Source organism: Elephas maximus, chromosome 26, assembly GCF_024166365.1.
Source record: "Elephas maximus indicus isolate mEleMax1 chromosome 26, mEleMax1 primary haplotype, whole genome shotgun sequence".
In the NCBI taxonomy this organism is placed as follows: Eukaryota; Metazoa; Chordata; class Mammalia; order Proboscidea; family Elephantidae; genus Elephas; species Elephas maximus.
Genome location: NC_064844.1, coordinates 33,458,633 through 33,482,141, shown reverse-complemented (window position 1 = coordinate 33,482,141; position 23,509 = coordinate 33,458,633). Strand labels below are relative to the sequence as shown.

At 39.0% G+C, this 23,509-nt stretch overlaps 1 protein-coding gene across 6 annotated transcripts in view; it reads left to right on the top strand.

Moving 5' to 3' along the window:
• Positions 1-23,509, top strand: part of LTBP1 (latent transforming growth factor beta binding protein 1) — a 740,867-nt gene that overhangs the window by 630,478 nt on the left and 86,880 nt on the right. For all 6 annotated transcript variants that reach the window (XM_049870392.1, XM_049870391.1, XM_049870390.1 and 3 more), the window contains one exon: positions 3,996-4,121. In XM_049870392.1, the coding sequence (XP_049726349.1) occupies positions 3,996-4,121 (126 nt within the window). The remainder of the gene's footprint in view (positions 1-3,995; positions 4,122-23,509) is intronic.

Below are 23,509 nucleotides of genomic sequence, written 5' to 3'. Positions count from 1 at the left end.
AAGACGCTACTGCAAGAAACGAAAAGAGACCTACGTAAGTGAAAAACATACCTTGCTCATGAATAGGAAGACTTAACATTTTAAAAATGTCTGTTCTACCAAAAGCAATTTATAGATACAATGCAATTCCGATCCAAATTCCAACGACATTTTTTTAATGAGGTGGAGAGACAAATCACCAACTTCATATTGAAGGGAAAGAGGCTCCGGATAAGTAAAGCATTACTGAAAAAGAAGAAGAAAATGAGAGGCCTCGCTCTACCTGATTTTAGAACTGTTATACTGCCACAGTAGTCAAAACAGCTTGATATTGGTACAACAGCAGATACGTAGCCCAATGGAACAGAATTGAGAAGCCAGACATAAATCCATGCACATATGAGCAGCTGATTTTTGCCAAAGGCCCAAAGTCAGTTGAATGGGGAAAAGACAGTCTTTTTAACGAATGGTGCTGGCATAACTGGATATCCATCTAGAGAAAAAAATGAAACAAGACCCATACCTCACACCATGCACAAAAACTAACTCAAAAATGGATCAAAGACCTAAATATAAAATCTAAAACGATAAAGATCATGGAAGAAAAAATAAGAACAACGCTAGGAGCCCTAATACATGACATAAACAGTGTATAAAACATTACTAACAAGGCAGGGAGCTGTTAAAAATCAATCACCTATGCTCATCCAAGGAAACCCTGGTGGCATAGTGCTTAAGTGCTATGGGTGCTAACCAAAGGGTCAGCAGTTCAAATCTGCCAGGCGCTCCTTGGAAAGTCTATGGGGCAGTTCTACTCTGTCCTATAGGGTCGCTATATGTCAGAATTGACTCGATGGCACTGGGTATGCTCATCTAAAGACTTCACCAAAAGAGTTAAAAGATTACCTACGGATTGGGAAAAAGTTTTTAGCTATGACATTTCCAATCAGTGTCTGATCTCTAAAATCTATATGATACTGCAATAACTCAACTACAAATAGACAAATAACCCAATAAAAAAACGGGCAAAAGATATGAACAGACATGTCACTAAAGAAGACATTCAAATAGCTAACAGATCATTAGCCTTTAGAGAAATGGAAATCAAAACTACATCGAGATTCCATCTCACTCCAACAAGGCTGGCATTAACCCAAAAAACACAAAATAATAAATGTTGGAGAGGCTGTGGAGAGACTGGAACACTTATATATACACTGCTGGTGGGAATGTAAAATGGTACAGCCACTTTGGAAATCGATTTGATGCTTCCTTAAAAAGCTAGAAATAGAACTACCATATGATCCAGCAATCCTGCTCATTGGAATATATCCTAGAGAAACAAGAGCCTTTACAGGAACAGATACATGCATACCCATGTTCACTGAAGCACTTTTTACAATAGCAAAAAGATAGAAGCAACCAAGGTGCCCATCAACAGATGAATGGGTAAAAAATTATGGTATATTCACACAATGGAATACGGTGCATCGATAAAGAACAATGATGAATCTGTGAAACATTTCATAACATGGAGGAATCTGGAAGGGATTATGCTGATTGAAATTAGTCAGTTGCAAAAAGACAAATATTGTATAAGTCCACTATTATAAGAACTCGAGACATAGTTTCAACAGAGAAGAAAATATTCTTTGATGGTTAGGAGAGGGGAGAGGGAGAGGGGTCTTCACTAATTACATAGTAAAAAAATAAGAACTATTTTAGGTGAAGGGAAAGACAACACACAATACGGGGGAGGTCAGCACAACTGGACTAAACCAAAAAGCAATGAAGTTTCCTGAATAAACTGAACATTTTGAAGCCCAGTGTAGCAGGGGTGGGGTTTGGAGACCATGGTTTCAAGGGACATCTAAGTCAATTGGCATAATAAAATCCATTAAGAAAACATTCTGCATCTCACTTTGGATAGTGACTTCTGGGGTCTTTAACACTAGCAAGTGGCCATCTAAGATGCATCAATGGGTCTCAACCCTTCTGGAGCAAAGAAGAATGAAGAATACCAAAGACACAAGGTAATTATGAGTCCAAGAGACAGAAAGGACCACATAAACCAGAGGCTACATCAGCCTGAGACTAGAAGAACTAGATGGTGCCCGGCTACAACCAATGAGTGCCCTGATAGGGAACGCAGCAGAGGACCCCTGAGGGAGAAGGAGAGCAGTGGGATGCAGACCCCAGATTCTTGTAAAAAGAACAGACTTAATGGTCTGACTTAGACTAGAAGGACCCCAGAGGTCATGGTCTCCAGACCTTCTATTGACCCAAGACAGGAACCATTCCCAAACTTAACTCTTCAGACAGGGATTGGACTGCACTGAAAATGATACTGGTGAAAAATGTGCTTCTTTGATCAAGTAGACACATGAGAATATGTTGGCATCTCCTGTCTGGAGGGGAGATGATAGGGCAGAGGAGGTCAGAAGCTGGCCGAATGTACACAAAAACAGAGAGTGGAGGGAAGAAATGTGCTGTCTCATTAGGGGTAGAGCAATTAGGAGCATATACCAAGGTGTATATAAATTTTTATATGAGAGACTGACTTCATTTGTAAACTTTCACTTAAAGCATACTAAAAATATAAAAAATACATATTTGTATGCAGTTCTTCTCAGAGATCATTCAGTGTAATGAAGGACATAGATGAGCAAACCAACAATTAAAACACGGTGGAAATAGGCAATTTATATGTCAGTGCCTGTGTGACTGGGTGAGCCATCCCTAAGGATTCCATACATTGCCGCCTTCTGGAGTCGACTTGATGGCAACGGGTTTAGTGTTTTGTTTTTTTTTTAACCAACGTTATTAGGACTAACTTGAAAAGAACATTTCTCTTACACCAAGCACTTCATGCATGATAAATATTTAGGAGTGCCTCATCACCCTGGCCATGACAGGCATAAAGCAGTTGATGCTGAGTTGACTCTGACTCAGGAGATCCCATGTATTTCTGCGTAGAACTGTGCTCCATAGAGTTTTCTCTGGCTGTGATCTTTCAGAAGTAGATCACCAGACCTTTCTTCCAAGGTACCTCTGGATGGATCTGAACCGTCAACCTTTTGGTTAACAGCCAAGCACCTTAACTGTTGGCAGTACCAGTCGGCTCCATGGGGAACACAATCATTCCCATTGAGAACAAGCAGAGCGTTAAATGGTCAACACGTGTTTAAATACAGCATGATCTTCTCATGAGTCAGAATAATACTAGCTACCACTTTTGGAATCTTTGTTTTGTGTTAGGCACTGTGCTAAGCCCTTTACCCTCACTCACTAATTTTGTTGTCACAAAGCCATGCAAGTAATGAGAACTAGTCAGAAAGGCCTTCATTTTCATGTGTTTTATTTCTTTATGCATTTTTGATGAAATATAGATTGGAGTTTTTTACCTTTATGTATTCAGCATACATTTGTGAAATGCTGTTTATGAGCCAAACACTGTAAATAACACATGTCCAGCTTTGCCCCTAAGAGGCTTATATCTTATAAATACATAGTCATGGGCAAGACACAGTAGACAGAGAAGGGCACAGCCATCTCTCTGATGAAGAATATTTTACAGAGAAGTTGTTTTTTCTATTAGAGTGGTTTTCAGGTTCTCCAGTATGTCTAAAATAAGAGTAGTTTTGCACTGAACCTATGAAACTGCTATTTTTATAGCTTGAAAATGGTTGAACAGTGGCCGTTCCATATAATTCAACCGAAATAGTTTCTGTGTTAAGACAATACAAACTTGTAGTCTGTATATGGACAGATGGTGTCGTTGTTCTACAAAATAAGTCTCTAACCATCTTATAATAAGTTTTTCACCATATCAATGTTGATTCCAACTCATAGCAACCTACAGGACCAGAACGTGTTTCATTCTGTTATACATAAGATTGCTGTGAGTTGAAGTCTACCTGAGGACAACTAACAGCAACTACAACTGTATGTCTGATATCGTACGAAAACAAAACAGATTTTTTTTCAAGCATTGTTAACTTTCTTTTAAATTCCAGATATGAATGAATGTGAGCAACCGGAGCTCTGTGGTCCTTATGGGGAGTGTCTAAACACAGATGGCTCTTTTCAGTGTGTCTGTGAGCAGGGGTTCTCCATCTCTGCAGATGGCACCACATGTGAAGGTAAGATAAACAATAAAAATCATATAGTGATTGTATAAAGCAAAAAGGAGGTGACTTTCTATTTAAACAAGCAAACACTCTAAGGCACTAGGAAATTTTTGTAATTTAAGTCTGCAAAGCATGTATGGATCAAGATGACTCATACCTGAAAACATACCTCAGAGGTTATTGGGATTTACAAATAGCATAACCCAAGGTTGTGATAGTGAAAATACTCACAGACGGTTCCACTATTGGTATGGAATTAATGAGTTTAAATTTGCAGGGATGACAATTTTAGGTGCATGTGGGAGGCCTATAGGAAAGATTTGGAGACCTCCCTGATGTAGCCTGAGATTTCTTGTTTGATTTCTCTGCACCTTTGTCAGCAGAGAATTTCTAGTTATGTCTCATATCCTCAGCTGTAAACCACTGTATTTTCTGACTTATCAGTATTTATTATCCCCATAAAAACTAATTAAGTTGTAAGACTTTAAATTAGCGGTACTGGCAACTTCGTATTTACACCTCTGTGTATTTTCAGGGAAATTGTAAAGGCTCTGTCTGGGCCTAGGATAGCACCCAAGTTCTTTACTCTACAAAACAGTGCGAAAAGCTGTGGCTTCTTTCCTTGTTAGTATCACAGTAGAACCAAGCTGAGGACAACAACCAGATTCATTTGAAGCTAATTATATTTGATCTTATCAAAAGCAGAATATTGTTAAAATTGCTTTCCTGCTAAGCAGAGAAAACACCAATGCCAGATTTGACTTCAAGAAAGGGAGATCATGGAGGGTGGGGTTTGTTTGAGCAAACAGATTGAAGGGAGTGGAAGAGATCAAGAGTGGAAAATGGAGGAAAACAGCCTAACAGTTTCAACTATGAGATATTTAAAGGGAGTCCATGTTTCAGTGGTTTGTGTTTTATGTTAATCTAATACTTAGAGCTCTGAGAGAAGACATTGTATGAAGGTACACATTCTTCTGGAGCGATTACAGCGTTCCCCAGGTCAGGCATAGGATGCTAGCTCATCTGAGGCACTTGTGAAACAGATTTGCAGAATCCCTGAATTCCAGAAAGATGCAGGTTTGCTTTTTCAGTTGGCTTTAAATCATGAATTTCGAAGGGTTCCTTCACTGAATAGTAGTCCAAGTTATAACTGCTGATGGTTGTACCACGCAGTGTTCAGAAAAAAAGTAAGTCACCTTGAGTTAGTACTCAAAACTATTATTCCAGAAGAATATACCAAATATAAATAGATTCATGTTTATTTTGTTTCTTGTACTTATTAATTTTTCTTTAATTCTGCACCCTTTTTAATATTGATTTCTGCAACTCAAGAGTTACATAATCACTCTAACTGCAGCTCTAATTTTGTTGGTCATTACTTGGCAAAGAATTTAATTTTTTTTTAAATGTGTTTTTAGAAAACCTAATGCTTTGTAAAGTATTCCACTTAAGTATACTGTCTTTTTGCACAGAATCCAGACAATTTTGTAAGTAATGAAATATGTAATTTAGAATCTTGTGTCAGTATATGGTGGTATAAGTAGAAGCCTCCCTAATTGTTAGGCATGTTATTCCCTTTCTATAATAAGCTCTGCAAAGCTTTCACAGTTTATGGGCTTAATCCAATGTACTAAACTGGTCCAAATTTTCTTTTGTTGGACTTAGTCTGAAACTTATGGCAATAGCTCTATGTCCTGACTTTACCCCTGACTGTGGTTTAGGATGAAGCCAACTCATGTGATCAGTATTTAGCTATGGAACTCATGTGCCTAGTACTTGAATTAAAATGGAGAAGGGGCTGGAAGTCTCCCTTCATACCCATTTACCAACTTAATCCTGATCAAAGCAGCTGAGACCATGTTGACAACACGGCTAGCATGCCTGGCTCTAAGCAAGGCTGAGTGAACCCCGAATTCTGTTCTCATCAGAATCTGGCTACAGCTAAGGGAAGAGTGGTCCACCCCTGGATTCCCATGACTTGGAGAGTTGTCATTGTCTGGTTGTAGTTATTGAACCACGGTGAAGAGGCATGCTCTGTAAAGATGAACTGTCTTGAGTAGCATGACACGTTTTATAGAAATAAAAACAGTACCATTGGCTCTTCCCTTTATCTCTTATTCACTTATTCATTCACTTAACAGATATTTACTGAGCACCTACCTTGTGTCAGACACAGTTTTGAGGGCAAAACACACACGGTCCTTGTCCACATGGAAGCAACATTCCAGGAGCGGAGTCAGGGATTAAACTGGTAAATAGTACATGCAGAATACATTATGTGTTTATATTGAAGTAATAGAATATTAGTTACATTCTATGGATATAGGTATATGCAGGGTGTGACATGCCATATGTAATATAATGCACAGGTTATTTTTCTCAAGTCCCAGACTTGGAATCAGAAAAATTGCAGGGGAATGGGATGCTTTTAAAACAATTGTAGTAAAAGACATGTAACATAACATAAAATTTACCATTTTAACCATTTTGAAGCGTACAGTTCAGTGGCATTAAGTACACCTGAGATATTATGCAGCCATCACCACTGTCTAGTTCCAGAACTTTTCATCACCCCAAATAGAAACCCTGTACCCACTAATAGTCTTACCCATTCCCTTTACCCCCACCCCCGGCAACCACAAATCTGTTTTCTGCCTCTGTGAATTTGCCTGTTCTGGACATTTCATATAAATGAAATAATACAATATGTGGCCTTTTGTGACTGGCTTCTTTCCCTCAGCATAGTGCTTTCAAGGTTCCTCATGTTGTAGCATGTATCAGTGCCTCATTCCTTTTTATGACTGAATAATATTCAGAATGTGGTTCCTTTGACTTCCTCCTTGTATTTTTATTTCATCTTCCAAGTGTAGTTCCATCTCCTCCTGCCACTGCCTTTTCACTCTCTAGAAGAGCTTTTACCTTGTATATATATATATAAAAAAAAAAACACTGCTGTCGATTCAATTCTGACTCATAGCAACAAAACAAAATTTTACTTCTTTTACTTAACTAACTGTTCTTTATCTCATTTTACCTTATCCTTTTGAGAAAAAAAAAAAATCCTTTGCTCTTTTACTTTTTTGCTGTTTTTTTCATTGTAGAATTTTCATTTATATGAAAAATAGTTATTATTGCATTTATGAGCCAACTAAGGATTTCTTTTCTTTGTCCTTAGCAGAATGTATGTGAGTGGAAGAGTAGGGATACTGGCCATCAGATTCTGATGTGTCATCACTTCAGCCCCTGGACTCTGAGAGGAGAGCACTCCTGGTCCCTGACTTTGCCTCACTGTGGCTGTGCTCTCCCAGTCGTGTGTCCAGGCTGGGTGAGAGCTTTGTAAGATAGCAAGAGAAGCTGGGTACGTCAGGCATCTCCAGGCCTCTCTGTGCTCTCCAGCCAGTTCACACACAGAATAGCCACGTCAGCCTAATAGAGACCCCAAAAAAGTCCAACAACACAGGTGAAACACCAGTAGCCTGTATAACTTGGGCACCTTCCCTCCATTGTTTGCCATCCATGGTTAACCAACCAGCCAACCAGTTGCCATTGAGTCGATTTCAACTCCTGACAACCCCATGTGTGTTAGAGTAGACCAGTGCTCCATAGGTCCTTTAATGGCTGATTTTTCAGATGTAGGCACTTTTCCTGCTAGTCACCTCTAGGTGGATTCAAACTTCAAACCTTTTGGTTAATAACCAAGTACGTTAACTGTTACCACCACCAGAAGACTTTTCATCCTTGGATAGTCATAGCTAATTAGGCTTCCAAACCATGATTAAAGTCATCCCCTAAAACGCTGCCTTTCAGAAAGCATCCTCATTCATTCATTTATTTGAAAACTATGAAGTATGTACTTTGTGCCAGCCACTATTCTAGGTAATTGATGTATGCCAGCAAACAAAACAATAATCTCCATTCTTTTGGAGGTAATAAACAATAAACTGATAAGTAAGTAAACTGTAATATGTTAGAACATGATAAACCCTATGAAAAAAGGAAACATGGAACAGAGTAAGAGGAATCTGAGGGCTAGAACAAGGAATGGGAAGCTGTTAGTATTCTAACTAGAGTGATCAGAGTAGACCATTCTGCCTCGAAAATGTGGATTTATGAAAATAGTCTTAATTTTTTTTTTCTAGATAAAAATGAAGCCATATTAAGGGCCTTTCTTTCTTAAGATGGTCCTCCACTAGCTAAGTGATAAAGACCTATCAATAGACACACAAAGGGGCATGAAATGGCTTGTGAAGGTCCTTTTCCAACTGCAGTCATGAATTCTGTTGTCCAGACATGGAAATGAAAAACCAGATAGACATATTTCTGACATTTCTTATTATTTATTTGAAAGGAAAACTAAAATCTTCAATTTTAATTCTATATTCCACTCCTGTATTTTCGTCTTCTGGGTGATGATTATATTCTTATTTTTTCTCACTTTTTAAAATAATGCCCTGGACTGAGTATCCAACTAGCAACTTCACTCAATTTCTAAAACAATTCTATTATTGTTTCAAAAATTGAGAATTAGAAGATTTGAAGGGGACTTCTTATAACATCTAGCCTTAACTCTGACTCCTGTAGGATTCTAACCAAAGTATTCAAAGAATCAAGTCCTATTGGAAAGCAGCTATAGAGACGTTAATGCCATAACCTTTTGAGATATTTACCATAGACCCACCTCTTGCTAGTTCGTCTGTTTGAAGGGGGAAAACAGAACAAATACAAGTGGTGGGATGACCAGTTTCTGGAAGCTTACTGAGAGCATGATATCACCAAGACTCAAAGAAGTTGGGCCCAAACTCTTAGGCTAATTTTGTGTCCATTAGGGAGCAGAAAATACAATAAACACAACTTTTCCAAATGGTAGAAATGAAAATGAATTGGGAGCAGGGGTGGTTTGTTTTTAGACTTTTAGGTACGTTTTGTATGAACAGTGTAGAATGAAAGTATAAAGCTATTGCTAATAATGCTCCAAGTCAATTGGTGGTTTTGTGGCATGGCAATAGAACTTTGTATCTATCCCCCAAGAGAAAATATTGTTTAAAATTATTTAGCCAAGTAGGACACTGTGGTACCCTGACACAATAACATGTTAAACCTGGCTGCTTAACCCAAAAATTTTTAGTATTTTTAGGGTCTGAAACTGAAAAGTCTAATAAGAGGATACAACTTGAATGTTTTCTAAAAAAGGGGAATTTAGTTCAACACTTAGAATCCTCTTCCTCTGCATGTAAAAAGAAAAGGTATCATACAACTTACCGGGGAAGGAAAGAAAGTGGCTTCCCGCTATACAGGCTACTGTTCTTCCTACTCACTCCTCCTGTGAATGTAATTCTGCAGAAATGAGTGAAAATCGATGTTTAAACCATTAGGGAGAGAGCTGAGGAAATTTTGCTGGAATAAGCTGCTCTTGGACCTGAAATGCATATTTTCCATGCATTGCTTGTCTTTCGTGTATCAACATTTTTATAAAAAAAACTCATAATAGTAGCAAAAAAAAAGAGCTCTTCCTAAGCCTTTATCATTGCTGATGTTTTTAAAACCCCAGAACTATGGAAAATTGTCTGTTCATAGAGGTAGAAGTAAACATTTCCTTTGCAGCCAAAAAAATAGACATAAGCCTGCCAGAGAGTGAAATCTGGGAATAGGCAAGCCAGCCCTGCCTACCTTCTACTGACACTGCTCATGCCTGGGCCACTGGGGTTCCAGCTTCTATTTTTGTGAGTCCTTTGATGCCATCAGGAACCTAACTTCTTGTTAGCTGGGTCATGGAAGGCTGTAGTGAGCAGTATTATTATACTTTATACCTAAATTTATAATACTTAAGATGAATATGGAATCCCTGGGTGGTGCAAATAGTTAGTGGAGTTGGCTGCTAACTGACAGGTAGAGTTTTAAGTCTACCCAGAGCTGCCTCAGAAGAAAGGCCTGGTGATCTGTTGTTGTTGTTAGGTGCCATTGAGTAGGTTCTGACTCATAGCGACTTTATGTACCACAGAACGAAACACTGCCCGGTCCTGCACCATCCTCAAAGTCATTGTTATGCTTGAGCCAGTTGTTGTAGCCACTGTGTCAGTCCATCTTCTCGTTGAGGGTCTTCCTCTTTCCTGCTGACTCTTCTACTTTACCAAGCATGATGTCCTTCTCCAGGGACTGATCCCTCTTGGCAGCATGTCCAAAGTATGTAAGATGCAGTCTCGCCATCCTTGCTACTAAGGAGCATTCTGGTTATACTTCGTTCAAGACAGTCCATGGTATATTCAATATTCTTCGCCAACACCACAATTCAAAGGCGTCAGTTCTTCTTTGGTCTTCCTTACTTATTCATTTTCCAGCTTTCACATGCATATGACACGATTGAAAATACCATGGCTTGGGTCAGACGCACCTTACTCTTCAAGGTGGCATCTTTGCTTTTCAACACTTTCAAGAGGTCCTTTGCAGCAGATTTACCCAATGCAATGTGTCTTTTGATTTTGTAACTGCTGCTTCCATGAGTATTAATTGTGGATCCAAGTAAAATGAAATCCTTGACAACTTAGTCTTTTCTCCATTTATCACGGTGTGGCTGATTGGTCCAGTTATGAGGATTTTTGTTTTCTTTATGTTGAGGTATAATCCATACTGAAGGCTGTGATCTTTGATCTTCATCAATAAGTGCTTCAAGTCCTCTTCACTTTCTGCAAGCAAGGTTCTGTCATCTACATAATGCAGCTTGTTAATGAGTCTTCCTCCAATCCTAATGCCCCATTCTTCTTCATCTAGTCCAGCTTCTCATATTATTTGCTCAGCATACAGATGGAATAGGTATGGTGAAAAGATACAACCTTGACACACACCTTTCCTGACTTTAAACCATGTGGTATCCCCTTGTTCTGTCCCAACAACTGCCTCAGTCTATGTACAGGCTCCTCAAGAGCATAAGTAAGTGTTCCGGAATTCCCATTCTTCGCAGTGTTACCCATAATTTGTTATGACCCACACAATGAATGCCTTCGCATAGTCAATAAAACACAGGTAAACATCTTCAGCCCGGATTCATCTGACATCAGCAATGATATCCCTGGTTTCAAGTCTTGGTGATCTACTCCCAAAAAATCAGCCATTAAAAACCCTATGGAGGAGGTGGGGCCAAGATGGCAGACTAGGTGGATGCTACCGCGGATCCCTCTTGCAACAAAGACTCGGAAAAACAAGTGAATCGATCACATACATAACAATATACGAACTCTGAACAACAAACACAGACTTAGAGACGGAGAACGAACAAATACGGGCAGACAGCGATCGTTTTCAGAACTAGGAGCCAGCGTACCAGGCAGGTGACCTTCGGAGCCCAAGCTGGGGCAGAGCCCAGGGGGGCAGACGGCACAGACAAGGGGCCCGGCCCTACCCCCCCCGAACCCATCCCGGGAGGGAGTCTAGCTGGTTGGCGCGGGCGGCGTAGCGGCACAGCCAGTGGGAGAAGCACCCGGGAGGCAGTGACTGATCTTGGAGCAGGGAGAGCAGCATCCCAGCCGAGGAGCCGTCCCGCCGGGAGTTTGGCGGGAAGCAGGCGTGGCACGAGCGTGGGAGTCAGCTATATTTCCCTAAAGCGACCCCGGGGGGGGGCTCAGACGTTCGTGCAGGGGATGCCCACCCAGTTCGCGCCAGCGGTGTGGCGTACTAGAGGGAGAAGTCCCAGGGAGGAAATGACTGGTCTCGGAGCGGGGAAAACAGCGTCCCAGCCGGGGAGCCGTCCCGCTGGGATTCTGGCGAGCGCGGGCGGGGCGTGAGCACGGGGTCCAGTTATATTCCTCTGAATAGACCCCGGGGGCGGGCCCACCCATTAGCGCGGGAGACGCCCACCCAGTTCACGGGAGCGGTGCGGCGCACTGGAGGGAGAAGTCCCCGGGAGGAAGTGACTGGTCTCAGAGCGGGGAAAGCAACGTCCCAACTGGGGAGCCGTCCCGCTGGGATTCTGGCGCGCGTGGGCGGGTCGTGAGCGCAGGGTCCAGTTATATCCCCCTGAATGGACCCGGGGGCGGGCCCAGCCGTTCGTGCGGGAGACGCCCACCCAGTTCACGCGAGCGGTGCGGCACACCGGAGGGAGAAGTCCCCTGGAGGAAGTGACTGGTCTCGGAGCGGGCAGAGTAGCGTCCCAGCCGGGGAGCCGTCCCTCCGGGATTTTGGCAGACGGGGGCGGAGCGTGAACGCGGGGATCAGCTCTATATTCTGTGGTGCTACACTCCTAGCTCTCTGATCCCTCCCCCACCCTCCCCCAGGCAGCTCCATTAACATCTGAATACCCTGAGCCAGAGGGAGAATTCAGATAGGGATCTGACTGCATTTTTTTTTTAGCTGATTACCTGGAAAATCTAGTTTCCCAGTGATGGCTCCGAGACAGCAGTCCATATCAAACCACATAAAGAAACAGACCATGACAGCTTCTCCAACCCCCCAAACAAAAGAATCAAAATCTTTCCCAAATGAAGATACAATCCTGGAATTATCAGATACAGAATATAAAAAACTAATTTACAGAATGCTTAAAGATATCACAAATGAAATTAGGCTAACTGCAGAAAAAGCCAAGGAACACACTGATAAAACTGTTGAAGAACTCAAAAAGATTATTCAAGAACATAGTGGAAAAATTAATAAGTTGCAAGAATCCATAGAGAGACAGCATGTAGAAATCCAAAAGATTAACAATAAAATTACAGAATTAGACAACGCAATAGAAAGTCAGAGGAGCAGACTCGAGGAATTAGAATGTAGACTGGGACTTCTGGAGGACCAGGGAATCAACACCAACAAAGCTGGAAAAAAATCAGATAAAAGAATTTAAAAAAAATGAAGAAACCCTAAGATTCATGTGGGACTCTATCAAGAAGGATAACTTGCAAGTGATTGGAGTCCCAGAACAGGGAGGGGGGACAGAAAACACAGAGAAAATAGTTGAAGAACTCCTGACACAAAACTTCCCTGACATCATGAAAGACGAAAGGATATCTATCCAAGATGCTCATCGAACCCCATTTAAGGTTGATCCAAAAAGAAAAACACCAAGACATATTATCATCAAACTTGCCAAAACCAAAGACAAACAGAAAATTTTAAAAGCAGCCAGGGAGAAAAGAAAGGTTTCCTTCAAGGGAGAATCAATAAGAATAAGTTCAGACTACTCAGCAGAAACCATGCAGGCAAGAAGGGAATGGGACAACATATACAGAGCACTGAAGGAGAAAAACTGCCAACCAAGGATCATATATCCAGCAAAACTCTCTCTGAAATATGAAGGAGAAATTAAGATATTTACAGATAAACACAAGTTTACAAAATTTGCAAAAACTAAACCAAGACTGCAAGAAATGCTAAAGGAGATTGTTTGGCCTGATGACCAATAATATCAGGTACCAGCACAATACAAGGTCACAAAACAGAACGTCCTGATATCAACGCAACTCAAATAGGGAAAGCACAAAAACAAACAAATTAAGATTAATTCTAAAAAGTAAATAAATAAACAAAATAATACACATAACAGGAAATCATGGAAATCAACAGATAAACGATCACAATAATCAAAAAGAGGGACTAAATATAGGAGGCATTGAACTGCCAGATGGAGAGTGATACAAGGCGATATAGAACGATACAAGTTAGGTTTTTACTTAGAAAAATAGGGGTAGATAATAAGGTAACCACAAAAAGGAATATCAATTCCATAACTCAAGAAAAAAGCCAAGAAAAACATAACGACTCAACAAACATAAAGTTAAACATTATGAAAATGAGGATCTCACAATCTACTAAGAAAAACGTCTCAGCACAAAAAAGCATGTGGAAAAATGAAATGGCCCACAACACACATGAAAAGGCATCAAAATGACAGCACTAAAAACTTATTTATCTATAATTACGCTGAATGTAAATGGACTAAATGCACCAATAAAGAGACAGAGAGTCACAGACTGGATAAAGAAACACGATCCATCTATATGCTGCCTACAAGAGACACACCTTAGACTTAGAGACACAAACAAACTAAAACTCAAAGGATGGAAAAAAATATATCAAGCAAATAATAAGCAAAAAAGAAGAGGAGTAGCAATATTAATTTCTGACAAAATAGACTTTAGACTTAAGTCCACCACAAAGGATAAAGAAGGACACTATATAATGATAAAAGGGACAATTGATCAGGAAGACATAACCATATTAAATATTTACGCACCTAATGACAGGGCTGCAAGATACATAAATCAAATTTTAACAGAATTGAAAAGTGAGATAGACACCTCCACATTTATAGTAGGAGACTTCAATACACCACTTTCGGAGAAGGACAGGACATCCAGTAAGAAGCTCAATAGAGACACGGAAGACCTACTTACAACAATCAACCAACTTGACCTCATAGACTTATACAGAACTCTCCACCCAACTGCTGCAAAATATACTTTTTTTTCTAGTGCACATGGAACATTCTCTAGAATAGACCACGTATTAGGTCACAAAACAAATCTTTCCAGAATCCAAAACATCGAAATATTACAAAGCATCTTCTCAGACCACAAGGCAATGAAGCTAGAAATCAATAACAGAAAAACTAGGGAAAAGAAATCAAATGCTTGGAAACTGAACAATACCCTCCTGAAAAAAGACTGGGTTATAGAAGACATCAAGGAGGGAATAAGGAAATTCTTACAAAGCAACGAGAATGAAAATACTTCCTATCAAAACCTCTGGGACACAGCAAAAGCAGTGCTCAGAGGCCAATTTATATCGATAAATGCACACATACAAAAAGAAGAAAGAGCCAAAATCAGAGAACTGTCCCTACAACTTGAACAAATAGAAAGTGAGCAACAAAAGAACCCATCAGGCACCAGAAGAAAACAAATAATAAAAATTAGAGCTGAACTAAATGAATTAGAGAACAGAAAAACAATTGAAAGAATTAAAGCCAAAAGCTGGTTCTTTGAAAAAATTAACAAAATTGATAAACCATTGGCTAGACTGACTAAAGAAAAACAGGAAAGGAAACAAATAACCCGAATAAGAAACGAGAAGGACCACATCACAACAGAGCCAAATGAAATTAACAGGATCATTTCAGATTATTATGAAAAATTGTACTCTAACAAATTTGAAAACCTAGAAGAAATGGATAAATTCTTGGAAAAATACTACCCACCTAAACTAACACATTCAGAAGTAGATCAACTAAATAGACCCATAACAAAAAAAGAGATTGAAACGGTAATCAAAAAACTTCCAACAAAAAAAAGTCCTGGCCCAGACGGCTTCACTGCAGAGTTCTACCAAACCTTCAGAGAAGACTTAACACCACTACTACTGAAGGTATTTCAAAGCATTGAAAAAGACGGAATACTACCCAACTCATTCTATGAAGCTACCATCTCCCTGATACCAAAACCAGGTAAAGACATTACAAAAAAAGAAAATTTTAGACCTATATCCCTCATGAACACAGATGCAAAAATCCTCAACAAAATTCTAACCAATAGAATCCAACAACACATCAAAAAAATAATTCACCCTGATCAAGTGGGATTTATACCAGGTATGCAAGGCTGGTTTAATATCAGAAAAACCATTAATGTAATCCATCACATAAATAAAACAAAAGATAAAAACCACATGATCTTATCAATAGATGCAGAAAAGGCATTTGACAAAGTTCAACACCCATTTTTGATAAAAACTCTTACCAAAATAGGAATTGAAGGAAAATTCCTCAACATAATAAAGGGCATCTATGCAAAACCAACAGCCAATATCACTCTAAATGGAGAGAACCTGAAAGCATTTCCCTTGAGAACGGGAACCAGACAAGGATGCCCTTTATCACCACTCTTATTCAACATCGTACTTGAAGTCCTAGCCAGGGCAATTAGGCTAGACAAAGAAATAAAGGGTATCCAGATTGGCAAGGAGGAAGTAAAGCTATCACTATTTGCAGATGACATGATCGTATACATGGAAAACCCTAAGGAATCCTCCAGAAAACTACTGAAACTAATAGAAGAGTTTGGAAGAGTCTCAGGTTATAAAATAAACATACAAAAATCACTTGGATTCCTCTACATCAACAAAAAGAACACCGAAGAGGAAATAACCAAATCAATACCATTCACAGTAGCCCCCAAGAAGATAAAATACTTAGGAATAAATCTTACCAAGGATGTAAAAGACCTATACAAAGAAAACTATAAAACTGCTACAAGAAATTCAAAAGGACATACTTAAGTGGAAAAACATACCCTGCTCTTGGATAGGAAGACTTAACATAGTAAAAATGTCTATTCTACCAAAAGCCATCTATACATATAACGCACTTCCAATCCAAATACCAATGTCATATTTTAAGGGGATAGAGAAACAAATCACTAATTTCATATGGAAGGGAAAGAACCCCCGGATAAGCAAAACATTACTGAAAAAGAAGAAGAAAGTGGGAGGCCTCACTCTACCTGATTTCAGAACCTATTATACAGCTACAGTAGTCAAAACAGCCTGGTACTGGTACAACAACAGGCACATAGACCAATGGAACAGAATTGAGAACCCAGATATAAATCCATCCATGTATGAGCAGCTGATATTTGACAAAGGACCAGTGTCAGTCAATTGGGGAAATGATAGTCTTTTTAACAAATGGTGCTGGCATAACTGGATATCCATTTGCAAAAGAATGAAACAGGACGCATACCTCACACCATGCACAAAAACTAACTCCAAGTGGATCAAAGACCTAAACATAAAGACTAAAACGATAAAGATCATGGAAGAAAAAATAGGGACAACCCTAGGAGCCCTAATACAGGGCATAAACAGAATACAAAACATTACCAAAAATGATGAAGAGAAACCAGATAACTGGGAGCTCCTAAAAATCAAACACCTATGCTCATCTAAAGACTTCACCAAAAGAGTAAAAAGACCACCTACAGACTGGGAAAGAATTTTCAGCTATGACATCTCTGACCAGCGCCTGATCTCTAAAATCTACATGATTCTGTCAAAACTCAACCACAAAAAGACAAACAACCCAATCAAGAAGTGGGCAAAGGATATGAACACACATTTCACTAAAGAAGATATTCAGGCAGCCAACAGATACATGAGAAAATGCTCCCTATCATTAGCCATTAGAGAAATGCAAATTAAAACTACGATGAGATTCCATCTCACACCAACTAGACTGGCATTAATCCAAAAAACACAAAATAATAAATGTTGGAGAGGCTGCGGAGAGATTGGAACTCTTATACACTGCTGGTGGGATTGTAAAATGGTACAACCACTGTGGAAATCCATCTGTCGTTTTCTTAAACAGTTAGAAATAGAACTACCATACAACCCAGAAATCCCACTCCTCGGAATATATCCTAGAGATACAAGAGCCTTCACACAAACAGATATATGCACACCCATGTTTATTGCAGCTCTGTTTACAATAGCAAAAAGCTGGAAGCAACCAAGATGTCTGTCAACGGATGAATGGGTAAATAAATTGTGGTATATTCACACAATGGACTACTACGCATCGATAAAGAACAGTGACGAATCTGTGAAACATTTCATAACATGGAGGAATCTGGAAGGCATTATGCTGAGCGAAATGAGTCAGAGGCAAAAGGACAAATATTGTATAAGACCACTATTATAATATCTTGAGAAATAGAAAAAACAGAGAAGAACACATACTTTTGTGGTTACAAAGGGGGGAGGGAGGGAGGGAGGGAGGGAGAGGGTTTTTTATTGATCAATCAGTAGATAAGAACTGCTTTGGGTGAAGGGAAAGACAACACTCAATACAAGGAAGGTCAGCCTAACTGGACTGGACTAAAAGCAAAGAGGTTTCCGGGATAAAATGAAAGCTTCAAAGGTCAGCGGAGCAGGGGCTGGGGTCTGGGGAACATGGTTTGAGGGGACTTCTAAGTCAATGGGCAAAATAATTCTATTATGAAAACATTCTGCATCCCACTTTGAATTGTGGCGCCTGGGGTCCTAAATGCCAACAAGCGGCCATCTAATATACATCAATTGGTCTCAACCCACCTGGAGCAAAGGCAAAGGAAGAACACCAAGGTCACACGACAACTAAGAACCCAAGAGACAGAAAGGGCCACATGAACCAGAGACTTACATTATCCTGAGACCAGAAGAACTAGTTGGTGCCCGGCCACAATCGATGTCTGCCCTGTTAGGGAGCACAACAGACAACTCCTGAGGGAGCAGGAGACCAATGGGATACAGACCCCAAATGCTCATAAAAAGACCATACCTAATGGTATGACTGCGACTAGAGGAATCCCAGAGACAATGCTCCCCAGAACTTCTGATGGCACAGGACAGGAACCATCACCGAAGACAACTCATCAGGCATGAAAAGGACTGGTCAGCGGAGGGGAGAGAGATGCTGATGAAGAGTGAGCTAATTAAATTAGGTGGACACTGAAAAAAAAAAATAAAAACCCTATGGAGCGCAGTTCTACTGGGACACACATGGAGTTGCCATGAGTCGAAGTTGATAGCAACTGGTTAAGATAAATATATTGATTCCAGAATCAGTAACTTGTTAGGTGTCTAACCGATAGAATGTTAAGTGATTGTCTCAGAGTCCCGGTGTGAGTAGAGTGAGGATACTTCTACACCTGATTTCATGGCTTTATTAAAACGATACTAATAAAAATGTGCATTAGGGCTCTCCAAATAAAGAGAACCAACAGAGTATTTTTACATGCACACAAATATATTTATATGTGTAAAATTATAAATAAATAGTACATAATACATAAAATATCTATCTACAGAAAGAGATTAATTTTAAGGAAGTGGCTCGTACAATTATGGGGGTTGGCAAGTTCAAAATCTATAGGCTAGAAACTCCTGCAGGATATCTATGTTACATGTTACAGTCTCAAGTCAGAATCCTTCCTTCGGTAACCGCAGTTTTGCTGTTAAGGCCTTCAACGGATTGGACTCAGGCTGTTATTCAAATGTCACTTCCTCAGTGAACACCGTCACCTCTTCACACTTCCCCTTCCCCTTCTTTGTTTTAGGTTTTTTCTTTAGGACCTTATTCTGTGTTTACCTTGTTTTTTGTTTACTGTCAGACTCTTAAGGCTGATGAGGCAGGGATCTGACTATTTAATTCACTGCTCTATACTATGTGGAATATTAGTCAGGGCACAATAAATATTTGGTGAGTGAATGAGGGATAAAGAGACAGTCTGTAACTCATGCTGGTACAAATCTGTTATCTTATTATTTTCTATTTGTCCCATATTTTCTTTGTTCCGTTTTTTATTCTTTTTTTCAGGTTTTTTTTTAATAGTACCTCTGCATCCACCCCACCCCCCAGCTTTTATATATGAAACATCTTTTGTTGTTTCTGTTCAATACTCTATGAACAGACTTAGATGTAAGCATTTATTTTAATCGATGATGTCCCTAGTCTAGGTCCTAAGAAGTGTAACTAGTAGATCAAAGGATGTTAGTGTCTTGTTTTCCAGAGGTTCTGCCAGTTCCTGCTTCCACCAGCACAGAATAAGTCTTCCCAGCTCCTAGCATTCTCTCCAGAAACACGTGTTCATATTTTTCTCTTTCTTTCTTTGATAAGGAGAAAGTAATATCTCATTTTAATTTGCATTTATTGTTAACAAGGTTAACTTCTTACGTTTTCATATACTCTCTTTTATGAATTTTTGCCTATTTAAGATGGAGTTTTAGTGTTTTTCTAATTGATTTATATATATTAAGCATAATAATTTATATGTATTTAACAAATACTTCCTCATCTTTAATTGCTTTTAATTATATAATGCTTTTATTTCTTTCATGGCTCTTATACTTTAAGATTTTCCTCATTCTGTTGTGATCAATTGTGTATATATTTCTTACAGTAGTTTATCTTTGTTGTTATTTTTATATATAAAATATAAAATATTTCATACATCTGGGATATAAAACTGAATGTCATATAAGAGTAATATTCTGAATCCAGTGAGGAAAATCAAAAATTATGTTTTATGAAATGTGTGGTATATGATACATAGTAAAGATTTAGCTAGATGCTTTTCCAAATGTTTGATTTTCCTAACAATATTTCTGAAAGAACATGTTTCTCCCTTAGGTTAGTGATGCTTTCATTATAGATTGAAATTTGATATACTATCATCTCTTCATCCCTTTTTTTTTTGTATCATCTCAGAGTCAAATACCTTTCGATTCCTTTCTCTATAATTCAAGGAATATTTTTCACTATTTTTTTCTTAAATTTAACCAGTTCTTAAATACTTTTTGTATATGGTACCAGTATATGTTCATGTGTTTTATATTTCAGTAATTATATAGAATATGTATGTTATGTTACATATATGTCAAATTTATATGTTATATTTTCTGATCTTTCAAGACTCTTTTGAATAGATTATTACTATAGCTTTAATAATTTTTTTTTAAACTCCCACAGTTAGCTAGTTTAAATATTTATTTCTAATACTTTTATAGCAAGACTTTCTTAAACTTGAGTTTTTAATTTTGGTTCTATTTTCATGAGAATCAAATGTAACTAATAGTAATTTTTATAAGAGCCCATAAATGATATAATATCTGAGAAGTTTTGTTTCTGAGAAAATCATTCTGATGTCTTCCCACATGAATGTCAGATTTTTTTTTTTTTTTGAGCTTTCTTGGGTTATGAGTTTTTTTCCCACAGAATTATCCAGTGAAATTGAGAACAGCCTGTTTTTTTAATGTCAATAATTTCTTCTAGCTATATAATTGTAAATTTTTTTGTAGCTTTATAATTGTCTAGGATATGTCTGGGTATGGGGTCTTTAATTTTACAAAGTACACAGTGAGCCTTTTCAATCTGAATATGCAATCCTTTAAAAAATAAAAATTTTTTTAAAAGACTCTTTAAATTTTTCCATATTTGTTTGATTTTTGCTTCTGTTACAGCTTCTGTATGTGTTCTACAAGAATACTCTTTAAGTCAAGGTTCTGTGGTTTGCATATTTATCATTTTCTTGTCCATCATTTTGTCCTTTTCATCTACAGTCTAGAAGAACTTTTCAAGTTTGCCTTTGATAATTTCAAATACAGTTCCTGTGTTGTAAATTTTACTTTTTTACTGCCTTCAATGCAGCTTTAATTTGACTCTTGCTGTTGGATGAGGTGGAAAATGGGTAGGCCACCAGTTGTTTTTCTAGCCCAGCCCTATTGCCTTTGGAGGTTCATTCTCCCACGTTATGACCATGAATGTTCAGCCTTAGGTTTTGGTGATACTGTGATATGCCATATTATTCAGGGTCTTCGTAATTGTTTAATGAGGAACAGGAAGAGGCTGTGTGAGTAGACACATTATTCAGCATAAGTTTGGATCAGAAAAGGCCTCCAGAAGGCTCCAGTTGAACTTTGGAGGGTAAATGGAAGTTATCTAGGTCAAAAATGTGGCCTGGGAGCTGTAGGAGGAGAGTGCATTCCTAGCAGAATAAATGCCACAAGCAAAGATTCAGAAACACAAAATATTGCATAGGGTTAGGAACACTGTACGTAAATTAGTTTCAGATGAACATATGAGAGAAAAAGGGAGATACGAGATATATGTATATACCTACTGAAGAGGCAGACAAAGGCCACGTTGTGGAATGCTTGCTTGCTTACATTGAACAAGTATTCACTGTATACCTTTCATGTATAAGACTTGATCCGAGGTGATGGACACACAGTGATGGGTGAATAGACATGGTCTCTGCCTTCATAGAACTGCACTTGCAGGAGCAAACTGTGAAGAAATAAACGTTTTAGCAAGCATATGACCATGGCTCATTACAGCTGCTGTGAAGAAAAGAACAGCATCATTAAGAGGAAGCCAGAGGGAAAGCCTCATTTTGAGTGGAAGATCTCTCTAAGGAAATGACAATGAGCTGGGAGTAAAGGATGAGTTGCCCAACTGAAGAGTAGGTTGGGGGTGGCAAGTGGGGTGGAGCATTTCTAGGAGGAGTTGTAGCAAGAGCAAAGGCTCTGAAGCAGGGCAATACTTGGTGTACTCAGGGAAGTGAAAAAGGCCATAGCTGACACTTAGTGAGAAGTAGACCTGGTGAGGGATGGGGCTGGAGAGACAGGGGGCAAAAGAGTAAGAGGAACCCCAAGAGCATATAGGACCACAGAATCCAAGGAAAGGGGTGCTTCGAAAAGAAGAGAGTGGTTAACTGCACTGAATACCACTGAAAGGTCTATTAAGACAGCAATCGAGAAGGATCCTTTGGATTTTACAAAATGATGGCCTGATCAAGAGTAGTTTCACTGGAGTCCTATATACAGAAGCCACCCAAGATTGACTTTAAGAATTAATGAGAAGTCAGGAAGTGGAGGCAACATGCATAGACAACTTGAAGACCTTGGCTGTTAAAGGAAGGTAAGAAATACGGTTTTGGCTGCGGAGCAAAGAAGCTGTTTTTTTATTTTTATGATGGAGACAGCAGAAGATGTTTGGTCCTGACGGACTGATCCATTAGAGGGGGAAAGAAGGGGAACTATAAGATGCAAGGGTGGAGGAGCCAGTTAGAAGGCAGATTTCTTGAGAAGTCAAGTATAGATGAGCTCCAAAGAGCATGTAGGAAGGGCCTTTATGCTACTATCCATGGAGAAAAACTGAAGAGGTTTAAGCAGAGAATTAACTTGATTGGACTATTTCAATAGGTGAATCATTCTGTCATTATGGAGGATGGATTTAGGATGGTAATGAATGATAGAAAGCAGAAATCCAAGTTAGGAGGCCATATTGGCAATATGGGAGGTTTCCTATTCATTCAAATCCAAAGGCTCTGAATAAGGTTGGAGAGGAGGAGAGACCTATAACCAAGAGATAAAATCAAAAGGATGTGCTGACGGATGTGGGTAGGGAATCAAGAATGACTCCCACATTTGTAGATCAGAGGACTGGGATGACGTTTGTGATTTTAGAGATGGTCTTTTATAGGACATATTTTAAAACTATGGTGAATATATGCTGTCCACATAATGGTTGATTAAAATCAGAGCAAGGTTTTGGTTTAGTTTCTCTGGCACTTACAGCTGCTTACACAGTAGTTTTTAAAAAAATAATCTAAATAAGTATCTTTACAGCAGTAAGTTTCAAGGCTGGTAAAAATGATCTTTCATTGGCCAGCCCTATTTTCTGGAATTTATATGCTAGAAAGTTTGGATGAGAGGTAGTTTGCTACCCTCTTTATTTTTTATTGCTTTTCTTATACTGCTAGCTTTCAAAACAGTCTTGTCAAAGTTCCCCCACATTTTTTCCTTCCCTTCTCTGCCAGACAAAAGCATGACAATCAGACTCTGCAGAAGGACCTTGCCTTTTGCTGTTTTCTGGCTTA